At 36.7% G+C, this 20070-nt stretch overlaps 1 protein-coding gene across 1 annotated transcript; it reads left to right on the forward strand.

Annotated features, from left to right (window-relative positions):
- The first annotated feature begins 824 nt into the window (after positions 1–824).
- On the forward strand, positions 825–17316 carry LOC105568620 (homeobox protein Nkx-2.8-like). Its single transcript, XM_012024434.1, has 4 exons — positions 825–1357; positions 12647–12753; positions 13091–13288; positions 15985–17316. Exons 1-4 carry the CDS (start codon positions 1275–1277, stop codon positions 16494–16496), a joined length of 900 nt encoding a protein of 299 aa, XP_011879824.1. The 5' UTR covers positions 825–1274; the 3' UTR covers positions 16497–17316.
- Positions 17317–20070: the final 2754 nt, after the last annotated feature.

Here is a 20070-nt window from a genome sequence, read left to right on the forward strand (position 1 = left end):
TGTTTTAATTAATGTTACATACAAAATTAAAATTATGTTAAATCGTAAAACTGTTGTACCTGCAATCTATAACCTCACGATAATAACTGGATTAATTATATATATTATAAAAAAGTAAAGTTAATTTTGTGGAAATGTAATTTTAATGCATAAATACAGGGAAAAACAATTATGCAAATGCGTGCCTTTTGCATCATCGGGGATCGATAAGACTCGATTATATTTCGGCCCCCCTTTGACGTTACGATTTGCGGTAGTCAAACCAATCTATGTAGGGTGTTATCGCGCCGATAAGGTTGCCAGAGCTCCTATCAGGTAGCCATATTTTTGATACAATATATAGGTGATCGATATATTGCCACATAGTTCTCAGTAAAACGGTTATCACAAGGTGGACAAGAGTATAATCTCGGTGTTGTTTTCCACGATCATTCTTTAAATACTTTTGAGTGACAAATTCTTTAGTGCAAATGTTAGTTCAATAGCATAACACGCAAGGACGTTAAAAAGAACGTGAAAATCTTGAAATATTACTTTCGAGACAAATCGTTATGTGTTTTGACGGCTAATGATGATCGCGTTGTTAATCGCTCGTTGTATCTGTATTAACGTTGGCGAATCGTATTGTAAAATCAATTTTTCGGGAAGTTCTTTGGGATATATCACGAGACACGGTAGTGTCTCGCGCCAAGTGTAAGCGTAGCTAGTACACGCGTGCGAGACCGACCGTGTAAGTTTACGCGAGTACACGAGTTGACGGGCCCTCAGATTTTCGGATCTCAACAACGGCTGATCCGACGAACTTGAGACTGCGCTTAATCGATAGCTTGGGTACGATTTGCATAATAAAAGTGTTTTTACTTTTCTCCTACGTGCCCCAGGAGTGGAGGTACTGCAATGCAATTGCTAAGTTAACTACGTCACATCATCGGAAGACTTCGTAAGAATACCTTCCTTCTGTGTTTAAATTCGTCATGAAGTAGGATTCGTATCGCAAAGTCATCGCAGAAAGATATGCGATGACACTTCCGTGCCAAATACGCGTAGGATTTTCGAGGAATGAGAATATAAAACACGGGTCTGTTACATCCGAGAAGAGATTTATATATTAAAGCGATATACGTGAAGGAATTTCTTCGGGCCGGATGAATCAACCGACGACGGTACGTCTTTGATTTCGACTGCAAAAGCCGCGGGACATCTCCCAGCCTTTTGTGCCGACTAGAAGCGAACACGTGCGTTAATCGAGCAAGTGGGGAAAAAAAGCGAGAAAAATGGCAACCGGATACGACGATTGTTACGATGCTTCTTGGCATTTGATACCGCCCGATTACGTCAGCAACGAGGAAGATTACAGGTAAAAGGTTTAATAGCAAGAGAGACTTGACAGACACAACGCTTTGTGTCAAAAATAGCAACTAAAAATAGCATTTGGCTCATCTTTTTATTATTTACGCTAATTATACTCGGAATTTTAGATGGTAATATCCAACTACCCTCGAGATCAATCATCCTAAAATTTTTACCAAGTGTTAAATTGAAAATAAAATAGAAAAATGTATAACGGAAAATGTAACGTTATCCAGTATATCTTAATATAAAATCAACAAATATTTAATCTATCGAAGAGAAGATAAGCGTGATCTATAGTGTAACACCTTAATATATTTACTACAGTATTTCATGAAAAAGAAATAACGTCTCTGCCAATTAATCTCGAGATATTAAAAGAATTACTCGATCCCTGTGCGTTATTCGCGTGGGTAATTAACATATCTGATTAAGCCGATAGTACAGGAAACCGGAAGCGAACGTTTAAGAGCAGTCACGCATATCGGTTAGGCGAATCCTTCGGCGTAGAGTGGTACGCCTTGTTACACACCGGGACACACACGAGGAGCGAAAGGGCCGTGCGGTACGCCGACACCTGTTGGTTTCCATCATAAATTTCGGATTAATCGTATTCCGCTACGATATACGATTCTGCTACTTTTCCCCCCCCCCCCCCCCCGTTCCTTGTTGCACCTGCGAGATCGCGAGGTTGTCGAATCAGCGCAGCGCCGAATGCGCAATTATTTAATTTAACAAATCGTCAATGAAAGAATGAGAATCGCCAGTAGTTAATAATTGTTAGACGACATTAGGCTGGCAGATGGTTTATTTATTTAATTCCGACTTTTCGACTATGCGGGTTGTGGTCCTTTTCAAGGAATTTAATAATAAATATTACGTCATCGATTTTAAATTAAAAACGGAGGTTTGACATCAGGCACGCCCATCCGACGTAACGACCATAGTAGGACTGTCCTACAAACACTGTTCTCCGAGTGACGCCCATAGATGGGTCTCCGTTTTTACAATAATATCGATAACGTATTATTTATTATTAAATTCCTTAAAAAGGACCACAACCCGCAATGGTCGAAACGTCGGAATTAAATAAATAAACCATCTGCCAGCCTAATGTCGTCTAACAATTATTTTTATCGTTAATAGTCAAGTGTGTAATATCATAATTTTAACATAAGAATACTTTCTCTATCTGCATACATTGCAAAAAGGAAAACTCATCGAGCCGACATAGCTAAACTAACATCTTCTTAAGCGATTCTTAAGCGACGTCGGTGGCTGATGGCTTTTAACGAACCGTGCCGAGTGTAGATCATGATCTAACAACATGTGGCTCGGACGAGAGGCTGGAAAAGAAATCTTCTCAACAGGCCTCTTGAACGGGAATCTCAAAGAAGTGTCCCTTGGGACCTACGTCATCCAGTCACTAAGCTTCAGGCTACGTTCATTCATGCTCCCGCAGTGCCCATCACTGCCTTTGTGTTGATTTCATGAATGAACGTACGATATCCTGCGATCGGTCTCCACTAAATTCCAACGGCATTTTTTCAGTTAGACTCAATGAGACCAACAGTGTAAAAGTATAGTTTCTTTTATCGATATTTTACGTTAAACATTGATAGATATCATTTATTGTCAAAATTTCTTTCACTCTTAATATCACTCAAGAAAAAAATTTAATAGTTTAATGATTAATAATTAAAGCAGACTATGTTCCACTCTTTGCTCGTTAAAAATATCAAGAGAAAGATTTTATATTAGAGGCAAGATATATTTAAATACCTATTAAATGGCACCAAACGCAAGTAATATTAAATTGCATAATATTAAAAAGTAATTGATCAATTTTTATGTAGTCATGATTATATTTTTAAAAACTATTATTTATGCTACATTGATTATGCCTTGTGAAGACTATGAAAAAATAGATTTTACACAAAATTAAAATATATTTTAAATAGAATTAAGAATTCTTTTAGAAATTTTGAGGTAAGGAGGCATTTCAGCATAGCGTGTACATGATCATAGTCATAATTTTCTAACAGTAAACCTGCACATATCGATTAATTTCTTTAAAGTATTTAAAAAGCCCGAAAAGAGATCTTCTCATTCTTCTTTCAAGGTTGTTTGACAAATGTTACTAGTTTCTTTGCTAGCCACTCAAGTTAATAGAAGGGGGAGGGGGGAGAGAGATCATTTAGATAGCCTGAGGTTACAAGGGTGCTTGACCGCGCGCATTCTTGTAAGAAATTATCTACGTTATATACGCGATACGTTTGAGAAGAAAAGATTCCCGGTCCTGGGAAATGGCCAGGATTACTTGAAATCTTAGGGATAAATTTTCCTCCACACGTTCCGGCGATAAAATAAGGATCGTCGGCACGATTTCAGGTGTTTTTCTTAGAGCTGTGTCGGCAGGTACCGATATTGTGATGTTAATGGCAAAATATCCGGTCAAATAGCTGAACAGCCATTCATTGTAGCACGTTTCCCATTTCCGGGATACCTGAATTTTAGAACCGAGAAGATCCCAAGTGTCAAGTGCCACTCGCTAGCAAGTATTTTCACAAAGCTTAACTTTGAATCCCCGAAGTCTCTCACCTCGAACCATGGCCATCGGTTCAAGATGAAAAGAATACCTGCTGGCATTGAAAGGGCAATCATCTATTTTTCATTTTGTGCGAAATATCTAATAATTAATACTAAAATATTACACATACGTAAGTATGTGTAAGCTGAATTAAAATAAATTATTAAATTATTAATTATTAATTAATTATTCGATTAATTACATTATTAAAAATAGGAGTAAAATGTAATTATAAAATAAAATCCGAAGTTGCTCCAAAGATTCCCTTAATATATATTTATGAATTAGCACTATCGTTAAATTTTATACACACACAACACAAGCACATTATGTGTTTTAATGCCAAACTGTTTATTAACTTAACCCTTTTGGACTTTTTTTATTTTTTGTTAATATTTTTTCAATGGATATTGATTTTCAGCTTTGAGTCTTTTTAAATTTTGTAAGTGAGACTTACATGTGATCATAAAAATGTAAAATGTTAAGTTTAAGATGTCGATTGTTACAGTGTTTAAAAATATAAAAGGGAATGATTTAGCAAGGTGTGACCACTGAGTTAATCCTATTTGAAAAAAAATCACCTCACTTTTTGGTCGAGTTCTATTGATCGTTTTCCATTGACCGTTCGGTCCTTTTCAGATTGTCACAGCATTTTCATCTCGGGAGTAGTTTCCTGAATTTTAAAAGAATATGAATCGCGACCACTTCGAATACGTCGAAAGGTAGAGAAGACGAACAAGAAGGGTCTTCGTTTGACCATCTGGTTAATTTGAACCGCTGTTGGTGGCAATAAAAGTTGTCTGTGTATCGCGAATAAGCAATAAACTGTTAACTGCTACAATTTAGCCAAGGGTTCGTTTTCACGGGTGCTAATATGACGCCAGTGACGATACTACAACGTAAAAATGAGGATTGAGTCAGCGATAAAATCAATTAGTCATAGAAGAAAACCTAAATTATGTTTCTCTTTAGTAAAATAACGGACACTGAGATTTGACTTCATACTTGCAAAAAGTATTATACCTTAAACTTCAGTGATATTGTGACACTTAGCACTTCTCAAATTGATTTCGCCGTAACGCAAATAACTTTTCTAGTGACTAAACATTTCACTGACTCTGTTTCCACTAAAATATGATTTATATCCCCTTTCATTATAGCCATACAATTATATTGCAAAGGTAAGTACGAAGCGGTATTTTAAAATATCGAGTTAAATCCCCCGTCATGTTATTTGCATCCACAAGTTTGCGTCCAAAAATGTTATTAAACTGTAAAGTTTGGGAAGACTCCACTCGATCATTGGAGGGTTGCAATAATTCGCGGGCTGCACCCGGTGAAGCGACTACTATCGCGCGGCGGGGAAAGGGGGAGAGCAGTAAAACAATGAGACGCAGACAAATTGGGTTGCGTGCTCGAAACAAGTTGGCACAGCTATCGCCAAACAGTCGTGGGAGCTCGGCAAATGTTGCTCGATTGCCCGGAGAGCTCGAGACTTCTCCATTTTTTCCCGCCCATGCTCGGAACTTCCGGGACGAGGAGCGGGTCGAGGGGAGAAAAGTAATCCGAGAAAAACGATAGACGTCTCGCGAGTCTCTTTTTCGTGTTGAACACGATTCTAACCGAGTTAGACGATGCAACGAATCAATGCACGTATCGTTTGAACCCTTAAACTACCATCCCGAGCTTTTATAAACTATAAAAGATCTTATAGCTCACGCAACATTTTTTTTAACACTATGGCACAACTAAACCTATTGGTATATCAATAATTTTAGTTCGATTTCAATAAGTATTTGTCAATATTGTAATATTGAAGATAAATTAATTTTATACACTCTTTATTCTCTCCTTTATTAAATATCCTTCCCGAGCTAATCTTATGTAAAACACAAAAATTTTTGGTTGTTATTCCAAGTCAAAAAGTGGAGAAGAAAACTTTCCGGTCGCGAAACACTATCCGTGAGAAGAGTCTTCCTTTGCGGAGCTCTGGTGCCACCATTTTGTAACAAAAATTGAAAAAAATTTGCGAATACATTTCAAAGTGTGTATAATAAAGGCCTTTAAAGGGTTGCTGGAGTAATTCTGCACTTTTGGCACTTTTTTCTCCTAGAACTGTCAATTCATGAAAACATTTGTGTAATATACAAATTATGTGGCTTTTGTGTACAGATTGACAGTGTTCCACTAATCGGACTAAATTAAAAAAGAGCATGGTATCATTGAAATTAAGTTGGAACACTGTCGGTCCGTACACAAAATTCACATAATTTGTATATTACACAAATGTTTTCACGAATTGACAGTTCCAAGAGCAAAATGTGCCAAAAATGCAGAATCACGCTAGCATCCCCTTAAACAGGATTTTATATTCCATTTACTATATTCACATAAAGATTGTCAAAATGAGGCTGTTTTTCCAGGCACTAGAGAGACATTACCCCTTTAAAGTAATAGTTATTTATTCTACATACTTTTAAATCCTTGTTACAAAACTTAATTGTTCGTATAGCATTGCACTTTCCATTTCATTTCACGTATTAAAATTTTTACTTGCAAAAAATTGTCATTTATTGTTATAATCATTGATGCCATATTTTATACTCTACAAATCCTTATCATCCGTATTATTGTTGTTGCAAATAATTGTACGCTCCTAGTACAAAATCATCGCGTTGATAACTCAGAGATACAATAACTGAGAACGTCAGTATCTTGACCACTGAAAAATACAAGTACTTTCCGGTAGCCTTTACATTGTATTTTTAGATATAAATTTGGTCAAGAGACGTGGCCATGAGACCAGAAAAATCGGGTCCACCCTCTTCCGCACTTTCTGACTTTCTGTGTGGTGGAGCCGCGCGATTGTATGAAGACCGCTCTGAATAAACCGGAAACTCGCCTTCTCATCGCTCCTGTCCCTTTACCTGTTCTTCGCTTCTATATCGCGCTTTTCGAAACCCCATTTTCCACCGAGCTACCGTCGGTACGCACGTGCATTTATTGTGAGTGCCCGCATTCAGGTGCACATCTCTCATCTTGCGATTGGATACAACCTGCGACGCCATTCAGTGACACAGACGAGTCCGACGTATCATCAATTTCGGGGAGTCGGCTTCCTCATTCAAAAATGTGATCCTCCCATTTCGAGCGGAGCACCCAAATATTTCTTTAAATGTAACGATACCGAGAAATGTTTAAGGCCCGGTTTCACCGACGTTGTTTAACTTTAAGCTTAGCTTAATTCGTTCTTTGTTCTCTTTCCAATTGTTACTTTAGAAAGAGACAAAAATAAATTAAAGTAATTGTAAGATTAACATTTGGTGAAACCGGGCCTAAGATAAATTAGAGACTTCGAGGAACACGGATTATCAAATTCGCGTCCTTTAGAAACATTTTCCCTTCATGAGGGAATTGCTCCCTTAATCCTTTCTTTTATCCCTTTATCCTTTTTCCTTTTATCCCTTTATCCATTACAGAATTATAAAATGATATACGCGCCGTATTGCACGAGAAATGTTGCAAAGTATTCTATGTCGTACGATAATATCTTGACATCTTTGGTAATCAATAATGCTGTACGATCCTGACGTGCAATATGGCTACGGTATTACCGCGATAATATTTTATCTGCAATCGAAACGTCGTGGAAAAAGGTCACGAAGCAAATTCGATTCGATCAAATCGCGCCAGGGCCCGCGAAATTATTTTTATACGCGTAATTCCGACGGATGATGATACGTGTTGCGCCCGAATGATAATCGAGAAACGACCGGCTTTATCTACCGCTTCGACGTAATAAATGCGTGTCCGCGAATAATAAGTGGGTGGGTGGATATGAAAAAGAAATCAGGTCAGCCTTGCCTCGCTGTTGCGCATATCGATGCGTCTTTTTTCTCGCGCGCGCAAACATCGTAATTATCGGAGGGAAAAAAAGAGAGGAGTGATCGTCACGGAAAGCGCACGTAATAAATGTCTCACCATCAAATTAGCCGTCACACTCTTCGTCTGAATTATGCCGACAGTCTGAGTTTCTTTAACTGTCGCAACAAATCTGACTTCTTACCCGACTACTCTGTACTACTTTACTTCTTCGATTTAGATTGGCATCTTTAATTTGATTTCGCGTCTTTTTATTCGAGTCTTTACTTCAGCAAGCAGTGCATTTGTGCAGAGGTTTTATGAGACTTCATTTAATATTATCACACTTTTAAATTAACCATGTACACGTGGCACACAAACGCACCATATTTTATTTGCACATCTCGGTTTTCGTAAAATTAGGCATATATTTCGCTTAGCTTCTTGTCCCTTCGATCATATTCGAATTCGCACCCTTCGGCTTTTTACTCGAACAAACAAGCTCCTAAAAGAGGACAGTCGAGCTGATTGATCATACGTATCTCGTTCGCATTGGTGTAACACTCGCCCGTAAGTCGCAACCACACTTCTAACCCAGTTTTGCGTATCAATAGGCAGCGATCTGAGTGCCACGAGGGACGGAGAGGAAAGGGAGAAAACAGGGTGGAGACAGAGGGAAAGGGCGCGAGTGAAAAATCGAAATGACACAGTAAAAGCACCGCTAATGCTCTTTCACATTAACACTCGACGTAAAGTATGCTCTCGGTGTAAAAAGCCCCCTGATCGATGAAGCCCGGCGATTGGCCCGCTCGCCGGGCTGGATTGAAATCAACCCCCGGGCTGTCGGGCGAGGGTTTCCCCGACACGCGGCTACCCCATTGGTCGGCCGACGGCACCACCCCTCGGCAACTTGCCCCGGTAACATTACCAGTCGGACGCAATCTCCCGAGCAAGGGATATCCTTCGTAAGATCGCTCGAAGTGGCGAGATTTTGCTAGATTGCGAATGCCGGACAAAGTGTGCAACTTACATTATGTAAAAAATTTAACAAGACGCTGGAAAAATACACCGATAAATATTTCCAGACACGTTGGTCAGCGACGTTTCGCTAAAATTATATCTCGAATTAACAATATTTGGAAAGAGAAAATTATGTTGAGACTATACTGTCCCAATGTGAATTTTTTAATATGTAGAGAGACCTTAGTTATTAATATAAATAATTCTGTAAATAGTTGTAAATGAAGCTCACGAGTTTGTCTCGGGGAAAATTTGCAAATATTTTTTGCTTTTCTTGTAATCATCGAAAATGAAACTTCAGGTTGAGAAGTAACAGTTTAATTTTAACAAACTACTTACAGTTTAAATAAGATAAATTTTAAATTTTTATCAAAATTACGCCATTATCGGTACTGTGTGTGCGTGTTTTTTTTTTATAAGTAAGACTTCTAAAAATGATAAGAATGAAAAAGGAACCAACAGCATTCTGCTATTCTACGCTTCTGCCGTGGAAAACCTTCCCTAAGTTACCGCCGGGTGTCGATGGCAGGGAGGGATACGGTGAACGAGCTGGGGGGATGAACGCGAAATCCCCGCCTCCACGTAGAACCCGCCCTGCGCTTTGAGGGTGCTTGACAAGCGAAACTGCTCGAGGTAGGGAACACTAGCCGTCAAGTGCTCGTGGAGGACACTCAAAAACTACAAGGAGAGTCCTTCAACAGCTCCGAAAAGGAATCGGGTAGCCTGCTTTTCGTGCTACCACTCGGACAGAGTCGTCTTTCGTGTAACCCGTTGATAGTTATTTGTGAGAGTGACCGATAGTCGCGACAGTCTCGAAAAAACGGCACGGGAATCAGTGATTGGATTAATTCGACTAATGATGTGCTAGACCTTTGTTGTACATGTTCGAACTGTTTTGAGGTGAAAAGATGAAGTTATTTATAAATAAAGACCTATAACAGTGTTGTATGGCAAAGGTAGAAGAGAGTGGAGAAGAAAGGGAAATTGAAAATATCATGGGCAGTGGCAATCGCGAAACAATTGAAGAGACAAGAAAGCTTTCTAAAGAAGTTACTCAAGCCGATAGAAATAAAGAAATATAAATAAAGAAATAAATATAAAAAGGTATAATACACTGTTAATTTTCTTGAAGTAAAAACAAGTAAATTGTGAATTAAAAATCTATACACGTGGTGGAAGTCAGAAAACAGATGTTTCATTAGTTTTCATTCGTATCGCGCAAGACGAATAAAACCGAAAGAAGAAACGTGAAGTAAAGAAAGCAAAGAAAAATCCTCTAAATTATCAAGAGACGAGAAGTTAATTTCAATATTTAATATTATTGAGCGATCAAGAGAGAAGAGTAAACGAGAGTTATAGACAGAAATCGCAATACGCGATGAATCAAGAGAGATTTCTTGGAATTTGAAGATGTGTGTGTGTGCGTGCTATCGTTAAAAGGAATAATATGAAGTGTTGCCAATAAAGACAAATCAAAATCTTTGAAACCTTCTCAAAATGGCAGATAAGAATAAGCTTTTACACTGGCCGTTGCTACCGTATCCGGCTAGTTTCCTGAATCATGTCTGGTACAGTCAACTCGCCTTAAACACTAGGTAAATAAAAGATTGGTATATTTACTTTCTTTTTCCTCCTTGATTTCTTTCTGAAATGATTTATCTTGGGAAGATAAAAGAATCGTTGCACGTATCAAACATATTAAATCGTTATAAATAATAATTAATTTCTGCATATAAAACAATCGTAAGAACGCTATAGTTATTAAATTTTAACAGTATACAACAAATAGGCAAGTATCCGATAATTAGATTGAAATATAGAAAATAGATTGAACAGCTCGGGCTTTGTCACCAATAATGTCTTTACGCGACGGGTTTCTCCGGTCCTTACGTTCTTGTGACTACCTTAAAATTTTTTATCGATATCGCTAAATATCCGGTCGGCTACTGATATCCTTGAAGCTTCCTAGGGCACGCATAACTCATCAATCAAACCGATACCAAAAAGTTACCACTAAATACCCTATGTTTACACAAAGTAAATTTAACTCGGTAATATTACAGTTTTAGAGAGTAAATAATATTACATAAGTCAGAAAATTGCATTATTCAATCTGTATATTTAATCTTGATAAATAAAAATATTTTTTTGAAATCTTTTAACATGTTTAAAAAAATGTCTGCTTAAAAATACATTTTCAAGTCTATCACTTTGTAATTCTTTCATTCCAATTGTATTTCATTATTTGCAAATTCAATTTTTTCAATCAATTTTCTGTCTTAGAATTCATTCGCCGTTCAATTAAATGTTTCATTTAATAAACCTAACACAACTTGACAACGTCTAATGTTATCCGAACGCTATTTAAAAAACGAAAATATATGTTTATGTTAGTTGCTACAAGCATGTTTCCGCTTTTCATATCTGTGTATATTATTTATTCCAATATTAATATTTAAACTCTATATAGACATAAAATTATAACCATTGTCTTATTACACTCACAAAAAATATCATATAAAATATATTTTCTATAACTCTAAATCTTTTTCTAAAAATGTATTCAGCTGATTATTTGAAGAATGTTCTCATATCAGATAACAGTAACCTGTTGTAAACGAATGATAAAAGCTAAATACTTTGTACACGGTATGTGTAAAAATTTTCTAAGAACAAAATTAAGAAGTAAAAAGTGTCATAATTACAGGAAATTGAAATCGCGGGCGATTTCAATGCTGGTACTTAGAAAAAATTAACGGCTTTTTATGAGAAGCTCAATTAATGACAGCTTTACTTCTCCGATATTTTAATTTGATTTTTACATAATTAGGCCAAGATTGCATAGATCAAATAAATGATCATATAAATAAACAAATTAATTAAATGTAAGTAAGTATCTAGGCATTTATTAAATAAAATTCTGTTAAATAAAAATCGTGTCAATAATCGACATTCCTCAAAGTCACGTTTGTAACTGAAAACTGAAGCGAACTAAAGCTTAATAAAAAAATGTATCAAATAATTATCGTCCCAATCCGTCGCAAACTTCTTGAATTCATCAGAATTTTCGAATGACAGTCTGTGAAAGAATGTGCGATTCGAAAAAAGGATTGGAAACATCAATGTCGGAAATATTTGAAACGTATAGCCGAACGTGATGCGATAATAACTCGTACGGCTTAGGAAACAGGCCCAAAAATTCGCTTCTATACACAGGTTCGAAGACAGGTTGCTTGTGATAAAATGCGCGCAAGTATTGTACCCTTAAAGACATTTCTTTAATCCTGAAAGGGCCGATGGCTTTTTGACGGTAGTCCTATAACTTCCGAGACCAGTATCGATATTTTTACAATCAAGAAGCGACCTTTGTATCAGACTTTTCAATTCACAAAATCCGTTCGCAAAACGCGCCAATATTTCGCTTTCCTCAAAACTTACCGCGAATATATATACGTTTATTAAAATAAAACAATATATATAGGATTTTAGTTAATCGCTAAACTATAGTATCCGAATTATCTATCAATCTATTCATCGCTGTACCTTGCCACTCCAAAAAATTAGTAAAATCTAATCGTGCCAATATCTGATATCATAATAACACATGAACAAATTTTTAAATTGCATTAACAACTATTTTACTAATTGAGAAGTGCACACATAAATGTCAGAGATGTATAATTAAATAATGTACGCTATCTTTATACACAAACATATTTTTCACGTAAATTCTACTATACAACGAATAACGAAATTTCTTCTGTGATGCCATTTAATATTTTATCGAAACTAGAATTATAGCAGTTATGTAATTTTTTGTTACAGGTTATTGGAAAGTATGAAAATGCCGGCTAGAACTTCCGGTTTTGCCATAAGCGACATTTTGGAGTTAAACGATGCCAAGCCATCGCAAGAAGAACCAGATGTGCAAGGTAGTAATTATTATACAATACTATATTAACTAGACATAATTAGAAAGAAACATATCTAATATTATGACTATATTAATTCAACATAATTAAAAAGAAACAAATCTTAGTTTTTTATGACATTATGACATTAATTTGTCACATTTAAATGCAATGCAAAGCAAAATAATACAGTTTTCATATCTTAAAATGTGAGTCAATTTAATTTCAATCTGCCTTAATTAAATTAATTCGATTTGAAAATAAAATAAAATAACGAAGTTTAAGAAATTTCTTTGCTAGGAAATTCATAAGTGCAAAAGAAGAAAATTAATCAATTTATTGGAACTTTGTGTTCCAGGTGCCACGACGGTTTTACCAACGGCCAACGACGTGCCGTCGGCTTACCAGCAATTTCTGGAGCATACAACCGCCATGTTGCAACCTATGCACGCTAATCTGAACAGGAGTACGCTACCACCGCCCCCACCTGGGTTATTATGGCCAACTGGACCGACGCTACCAACAGCGTTACCTCAACCTTTGGAAGAGGTGAACGGTGAGCGAACAAGTAAAATTATTCTTTAGTTAATTGTCTACAAACCTCGTAGACCAACGCGGCAAAAGTTATCAATATCCATCACGTGTAATTTCGAAAGCACATTTGACTACATTAAAAAAATAATTATTTATCTTTAAAAGGAGTGTGCGAAATAAATAAATTATTCTGGTAAACATGCAAAGTCTCGAAAACACAAAATCACGAAAATTGGAAGCTGTGAGAATGTCCCGAAAAGTTATAATCATGGAATTCGAGGAATGTGACAATGTCTCAAAAGATACTTTGTCTCTGACATACTCCACTTCTTCTCTGTCTACTGGAAAGGGTGTTCTATACTATTTTACTGTGTTTTACTTTTTAGAGGCAATATCTTAACTTTGAGACGGGAAACTTATAGTCAATCCAACTGGCTAGTTATTTAGTTAGTTTATTATACAACGTTTCGACCCTATTCTTTTGGGTCCTTTTCGAGTGATACTAAGTCAGTCATCGTCGTCGAATAAGACAGAGTCGAGTTTTAAAATATATGTATACGTGTGAGCACTGTAGTAGCTTATAGGCTCAAACATTCGACGACGATGACTGACTTTTATTTTCGGGACATTAATTACATTGTCAATTTTCGGTACATTTTTACGGGATTTTGCATGTCCAACAATATTCTGCATTGGCAACGTTACTGCATTTTTAGAAATAAAGTTCGGTCGATTTCGCTCACTGCAGTTGCGTTTGAGACGCAAGTCCTCTCGCCCCCTTTCTTCGCTAGTAAGCGACGCTCACGCGCTTTTGCGGGCGGACGAGAGAAGGGAACGCGAGATGGAAACCCTTATTTATTTAGCACCCTACAATTGGTCCGTGAGGGTTAAGCAGGATCTAATGGTTCTGTAAAAGGTCCTCGTGGGTACCGAACAGCGATTGGTCCGCGAAGGAGGACAGATGTTGAATCGGGGACAGATGCGAGAGAGGGGCCCCGTGTCCCCGGCCCCCCCAATGAATCGGTATCGTCACGCCCAAAAAATTCCTCGGCGACCTATCCCGCGTCTCCGTCTTCTTTTTTTTTCCGCGGCCACGATTTGCACGAGCGAAAAATCCGAGCAACGTGTCGAACCGTTGAGAAACGCATCGGGCACGAATAATTGCGGTCCTGTAGCAAGTAAAGAGGGGAGTAGCACGATTGAGTGGATCTCTTTTATATCGGGCGTTTACATTGTTCAGTGGATAGCGTATTACATTAAATTCTCCCCGAAACTGACTCGTAAAAAGTTTAGACAGAATCGAATATGGTCTGAAAAATTGTACGAGCTAAAATTACGCACGATCTTTCGTCGCAAATGTAACATATCCAGAATTTTATAGGATTTTATAGAAATAGGATAAAATCACCTGCTATATCTTTATATTTATATTACAAAAAGTTAGATTAAACTAAATTGATCTTCTCGCAAAATTCCTCGACAAATAATTTTAACGCCAAATAACAGCAATTGTATGTATGTTTTGTTCAAAGACAAAGACAAAATTCATTTCTAATAAATAACTTGCCACTCAGATTAAGAAAACGTGTCGGATCATCCCTTTTCTTCGTCGCCGTCGCGTAGCCTCGGAGACATTAGTCGGCGGCGAGTGTTTAATTGAAATCACAGTGCGACTGCGAGCACGGTCTAATCTCCCATGAAAATGATATGGTTGATCCCATGGGGTCCAGCAGGGGTATCAAATAGGCTTTATATTGGTTCACACCCTCCCCAAGCGGGTTTCAGGGGTCGCACACAAAAGCATATTGTACTACGGCGAAAGCCAGTATCCCGACGTTGTACACGAAATTAGTCGGTATCTCGGCCAGGTCGTAACATTACCTACACTTCGCTAAATGAAATTATTGTATATGTATTTCTCTGCGGCATAATTACCGCGTCAGCAAAATGACATTTGCTTCATCATCGCTTCATATTTTACGTATTGTTTAAATTTAATCCTTCATTATGTCGCGTTAAAATGCAAATTATAATAACAGTTTGTATATTCGACCGCTTTTATTCTCACAACTAATTAAATAAATTCCCTCGTTATTTAACGTTATTAAAACAAAGGTTCAGATATTGGAATAGGAGATGTATATTGGAGAGATATATTGAAGCAGAGAGAGAAAGATTTATAACTAAAAAAGAAACCTGTACGCTTCTACAATGAGTTTAACCCAGCACGAATGGATACGACAGTTGATTGTGTAATGTATGATTAGGAAAACTATTTAAAAAATCAATGCAGGCTAGCATCTGCCGGTAATCAACGCTAAGAGCAATCGACGGCGTTGGCTGAATCGAAATGCAGCTGCAGTTCATTAACGTCAATCAAGTAATTGAGACGGTTGATTACTAAACACCATACTTGCATCACTCCATCTAACTTACTTATTTCAATGATATGCAGCTTGATTACATCGACACTTTACATAAATATAATTCGCATTTAATGAAATGTGTGACAAGATTTATTTAATTAATAATAAAAAATTTAATGAATCTCTCTCTCTCTCTCTCCCCTCCATTTTCAGTTAATATTGCATTGCGTTAAAGATGTAATCTGTCAAATAATACTTCAAGAGATTGATATCAGCCGCGAAAGTATAGAACGATATCCTTTTACAACACGAGGAAATGTTACTTTAATTTCTTCGTTCTACGTTTTTTCAGTTCTCCAACAACCAGACTCGACAAGCCCGGCGATCTCGGATATGTCGTTCCCGTCGCAACAAGAGAATAGTCACGAGTCATCGAAGGACGAAGAGTCGCAGGACTTCGAGGACGAACAACAGACCGGTAACGAGACGACACAGCCTCATGAGACCGAGCACAAGAAGCGCAAGCGACGCGTTCTGTTCTCCAAGGCACAGACTTACGAGCTAGAGCGACGTTTCCGTCAGCAACGTTATCTGAGCGCGCCCGAGCGAGAGCATTTGGCCTCTATCATTCGCCTCACGCCGACGCAAGTAAAGATCTGGTTCCAAAATCACAGGTACAAGACAAAGAGGGCGGCGAGCGAGCGCGTCGAGGCCGGCGGCAGCGGTTGCTCGCCCAGAAGAGTCGCGGTTCCGGTGTTGGTTAGAGACGGCAAACCCTGCCAGTCCAAGTTGATGGAACCTGCCGCCTATCCCGGAAGCGGCCAGGTCCCTATGACGCCGTACATGCAGAAATATTGGTGGTAAGATGTCTAGCCTAGCTGATTAGAGTGAAACGAATCAAACCAATCCATGATGATTTATGCTGATCATGATTATTGTGCGGATCGCGATGGCAATCCCCGATAAAGATATAACTTCTGTACTACACTTATGTTGCGACAAAAAGTTGTAAAGATACGAAGGATCGAGGAAAGACAAATTCAAGATAAAAGACATGAATGATTTCGCGAGAGTGAAGTGGAATATGTTGAAGTATTCTGAGGTGTTCGAAGATTCGTGATAATTTGCAATAGTGATAATGATTATAAATACGATATCATCGACGCTGCCACAGGTACTGTCAGCAGAGAAACGATAGATAAACTAGTTAACGAGTATTAATTCAAAATAATTGACAAAAAATTTTCGAGACGCGTGTTCTTGTATTCGACTTGTCTAGTGTAAACTTGATACATATCTAATCAGATTCTTGATGCAATGAATGAAAGAGTGAGAACAAGATCGGCCCCATTGTTTTCACATATATTTTGGTTACAAAGTAAATACCAACCGGAAGGTCTTGTCAAGAGATAATCGCAAATATCAGGGTGTATCTAATTAACGTTCCAGAGATATCCTCTGGTTCTAAGAGAGGTTCCAAGAGAGGTCCCAAAAATTCCCAGAACATAAGCGATGAAGCCGTCTAGACAGACACCAACCATTTGTTTGAAACCGAATAGAACCTTTGGAGCTCAATATCTCTAAAATTGAATGCAAAACAATAGGGCCATTGCCTATGGACACTTGTTCTCAAGCCTATTACACAATGCCAGGCAATAGGCAACAGGAACAGGGAATAGAATTTCTGACGCATTGAATTAGTTGGAAGAAAATTTCCGACGAATCCAACGCGTCAAAACTTCTATTCCCTATTCCTATTGCCTGTTGCCTAGCATTGTGTGATAGGTTTCACTCTTACAGACATAGATATGTAATGAGATAAAGAACTAAATTATTTCTGAGTTTGGCAAAATGTCCAATTATCGGGAGTATGCATAAGTAAGCATACTTACACAATCGACCCTCTCAAAGTAAAATTGAATGAAGTACGACTTGTTACGAAACACGCTTTGCGAGAATGTTAACACGCGCGTCCAACGAACCCGAAGCTGAAGTAAAATCGGTCAGTATTTTTAGAAAAACATCTCATATATATATAAATTTTTCTAATTCTTTCTTCCAATATATCTTTGAACATTTTTCATGACGCTAAAAAGTGAGAATTAGAAAATGTTTCGCGACTGCAACAGATACACCCAGAAAAGTTTCTTTAAATTTGGAACTTACTAGACTTTTATTTAACATTAAAGACACGATTTCTTTACCTTAATTAAATTTTTATTTGATTGAAACTGGAATCTCTAATAGCGAATTCGGTTGCTTGCACTGAGTGCACACTAAGGCTCGTTTACAGTCAATTCTTATACTTAAGGATCGTCATCATCAATATTTCAAGAGACATTTAAGACGTTAAATATCTCTTGAAATATTTCGGAGCCATAAAATGATCTGTATAGCATCCATGCGGATCATTTTTGGCTAAATACTTTTTAAACATGTATTTAAGACAAAGTTAAATATAAAAATTGACTAACAGGCCTTAGTGCGAACTAGTGCAAGCAACCGAATTCGCTATATTTACATCTATTTCTTCAAAACTAGCATATGTTTTAGTAGAAGTAAATCAAAATTCAGTTAATTCAAAGAAATATTATTTTAACGTATCTCATTTGTTTAACCTAAATAAATCTTTTTTCTGGGTGTACTTGTTTAAAAAAATATATTGATGTATTTTCTTCAATCATTATTAGTTTTCAAATAAGGTGGCAATTTCGATAACTCGTTAGAAATTTAAATAATTATGGATGAGAAGAATTTTTGAAAAATATTACAATGAAATTTTAATGATTCTCAAGACAAGCGAATGTCGAACGTATTAGTCATTTACGTAGAATGTAACACGTAGCTTCATATGTTGCACAGTCATGTACGTTAAAAGACGTTAAAAGTTCAAGTACGAGACGTTCAAGTACGTTAAAAGAAATATTGATAATTTGACAATTGACAAAACTTTATCGCTAAAGGTACAAGCAAATGTAAAAGACTTAACATCGCCGCGCGAAGTAATTTAAGCAACAGATAATTTAAAAAACAACTTGTAACTTCGCAAGCTTATTACTTCAACTGAAGATAATTGAAAACCAGGACTGCGATTACTTGAAAGTTTTTACAAGTGTTGATATTTACAAAGATTAGAGACAGTAATTATCAGAAACCAAAGATTGCTTTCGCGTCTAATGTGTTAGTTTGACGTGAATAGGTAAATAATTATAATTATAAGGAAACGCGCGTGTAGAGAAATTTCATTAGACGATATAGGTGTCGCGTTCTTACGAAATAGGATATTTGTACAAATTGTTACACATTATAATGACTCCTTAACATGTAGATTTCAAATTAGACCTTAAAGCGTGTGACACGAGAAGAGATATCTTGTAAGCGGAAGAAGTTCCAATTTAATCATAAAATGCATAACGTCGTTCTAACTTGATACCACATAACATTAACGCATTTAACGGCTCTTTCTGAACAATTAGTAAATCATATGGGAAGGAATTACTGCCACGACAGAACGAGATCGAATTCGTGGCTCAACTGCGATTCGCTAATTCGATTATCGGAAACAATTTTTATGATGTAGACATTTCTTCACACAATTCGCACACATAGGTGATGTAAACTGTGCACGTTTTTCTTCGTGTCGTCAAAGGATTCGAGGTATATGGTATTCGATAGACTATCAAGATAGAGTTCTATACTTGCAAAATATTTAATTATTTAATTTTGTGGCTCTACATTTTCATCCTTTTCATTTCAAGTAATGGATTTCTGTGAAAACGGAAACGGAGGCCAGTTTGGAAATATGATTAACAATTTAATATCTCAGTCGAAATGAATTCGGCTTTGTTAATGATTTTGTTATATACCTATCCATATACGTACTCTCGAAGAATATTATAAAACTTAATAAAAACTTCAGGAAATACAATTTGCTACGAAAATAAAATTTTGTTGATATTAGAATGAACTTTAAATCGTTATTTTAAATTTAAAATATTTAAATCTTAAAATACTACATCTGTATTATACTGATATAACATTCCACGATTATTATAATACCGCAGTAAGCTATACGAGGCTATATCTTAACATTGCGAATAATCGCAAGAATATCCAATGTTTCGTCCTTACTTAATTAATTAGTTATATGTAAACTGTGTATATATGTACAGTGTGAATAATATATAGTAATCTAATATATCAGAAGCATATTTAATAAATCCGAATCTTTAAAAAGCAAATTTTCACTGTTTATCCTTATCAATTTTATCCTCAAAACCCCATCTGCTTCTTTCTTTCCTTCTTTCATCTCTCATCTCTTTAACTAGGGAGTACCTGAATTTTTTGCGTTTACATCTCAATTAAAACTTATTATTTTTAACTACATGTTTATATTATTAATTACTCTACAATATATTAATATTTTAAGTTATTGTAT

Source organism: Vollenhovia emeryi, unplaced genomic scaffold (genome assembly GCF_000949405.1).
Source record: "Vollenhovia emeryi isolate VEMERY1.0 unplaced genomic scaffold, V.emery_V1.0 DF939128.1, whole genome shotgun sequence".
Taxonomy (NCBI): Eukaryota; Metazoa; Arthropoda; class Insecta; order Hymenoptera; family Formicidae; genus Vollenhovia; species Vollenhovia emeryi.

Coding starts and splice junctions, on each gene's coding strand:
- LOC105568620 (XM_012024434.1), top strand. CDS start 1,275: ATGGCAACCGGATACGACGATTGTTACGATGCTTCTTGGCATTTGATA. Junction 1,358..12,646: donor AGCAACGAGGAAGATTACAG/GTAAAAGGTTTA, acceptor TTTTTGTTACAG/GTTATTGGAAAGTATGAAAA. Junction 13,289..15,984: donor ACCTTTGGAAGAGGTGAACG/GTGAGCGAACAA, acceptor ACGTTTTTTCAG/TTCTCCAACAACCAGACTCG.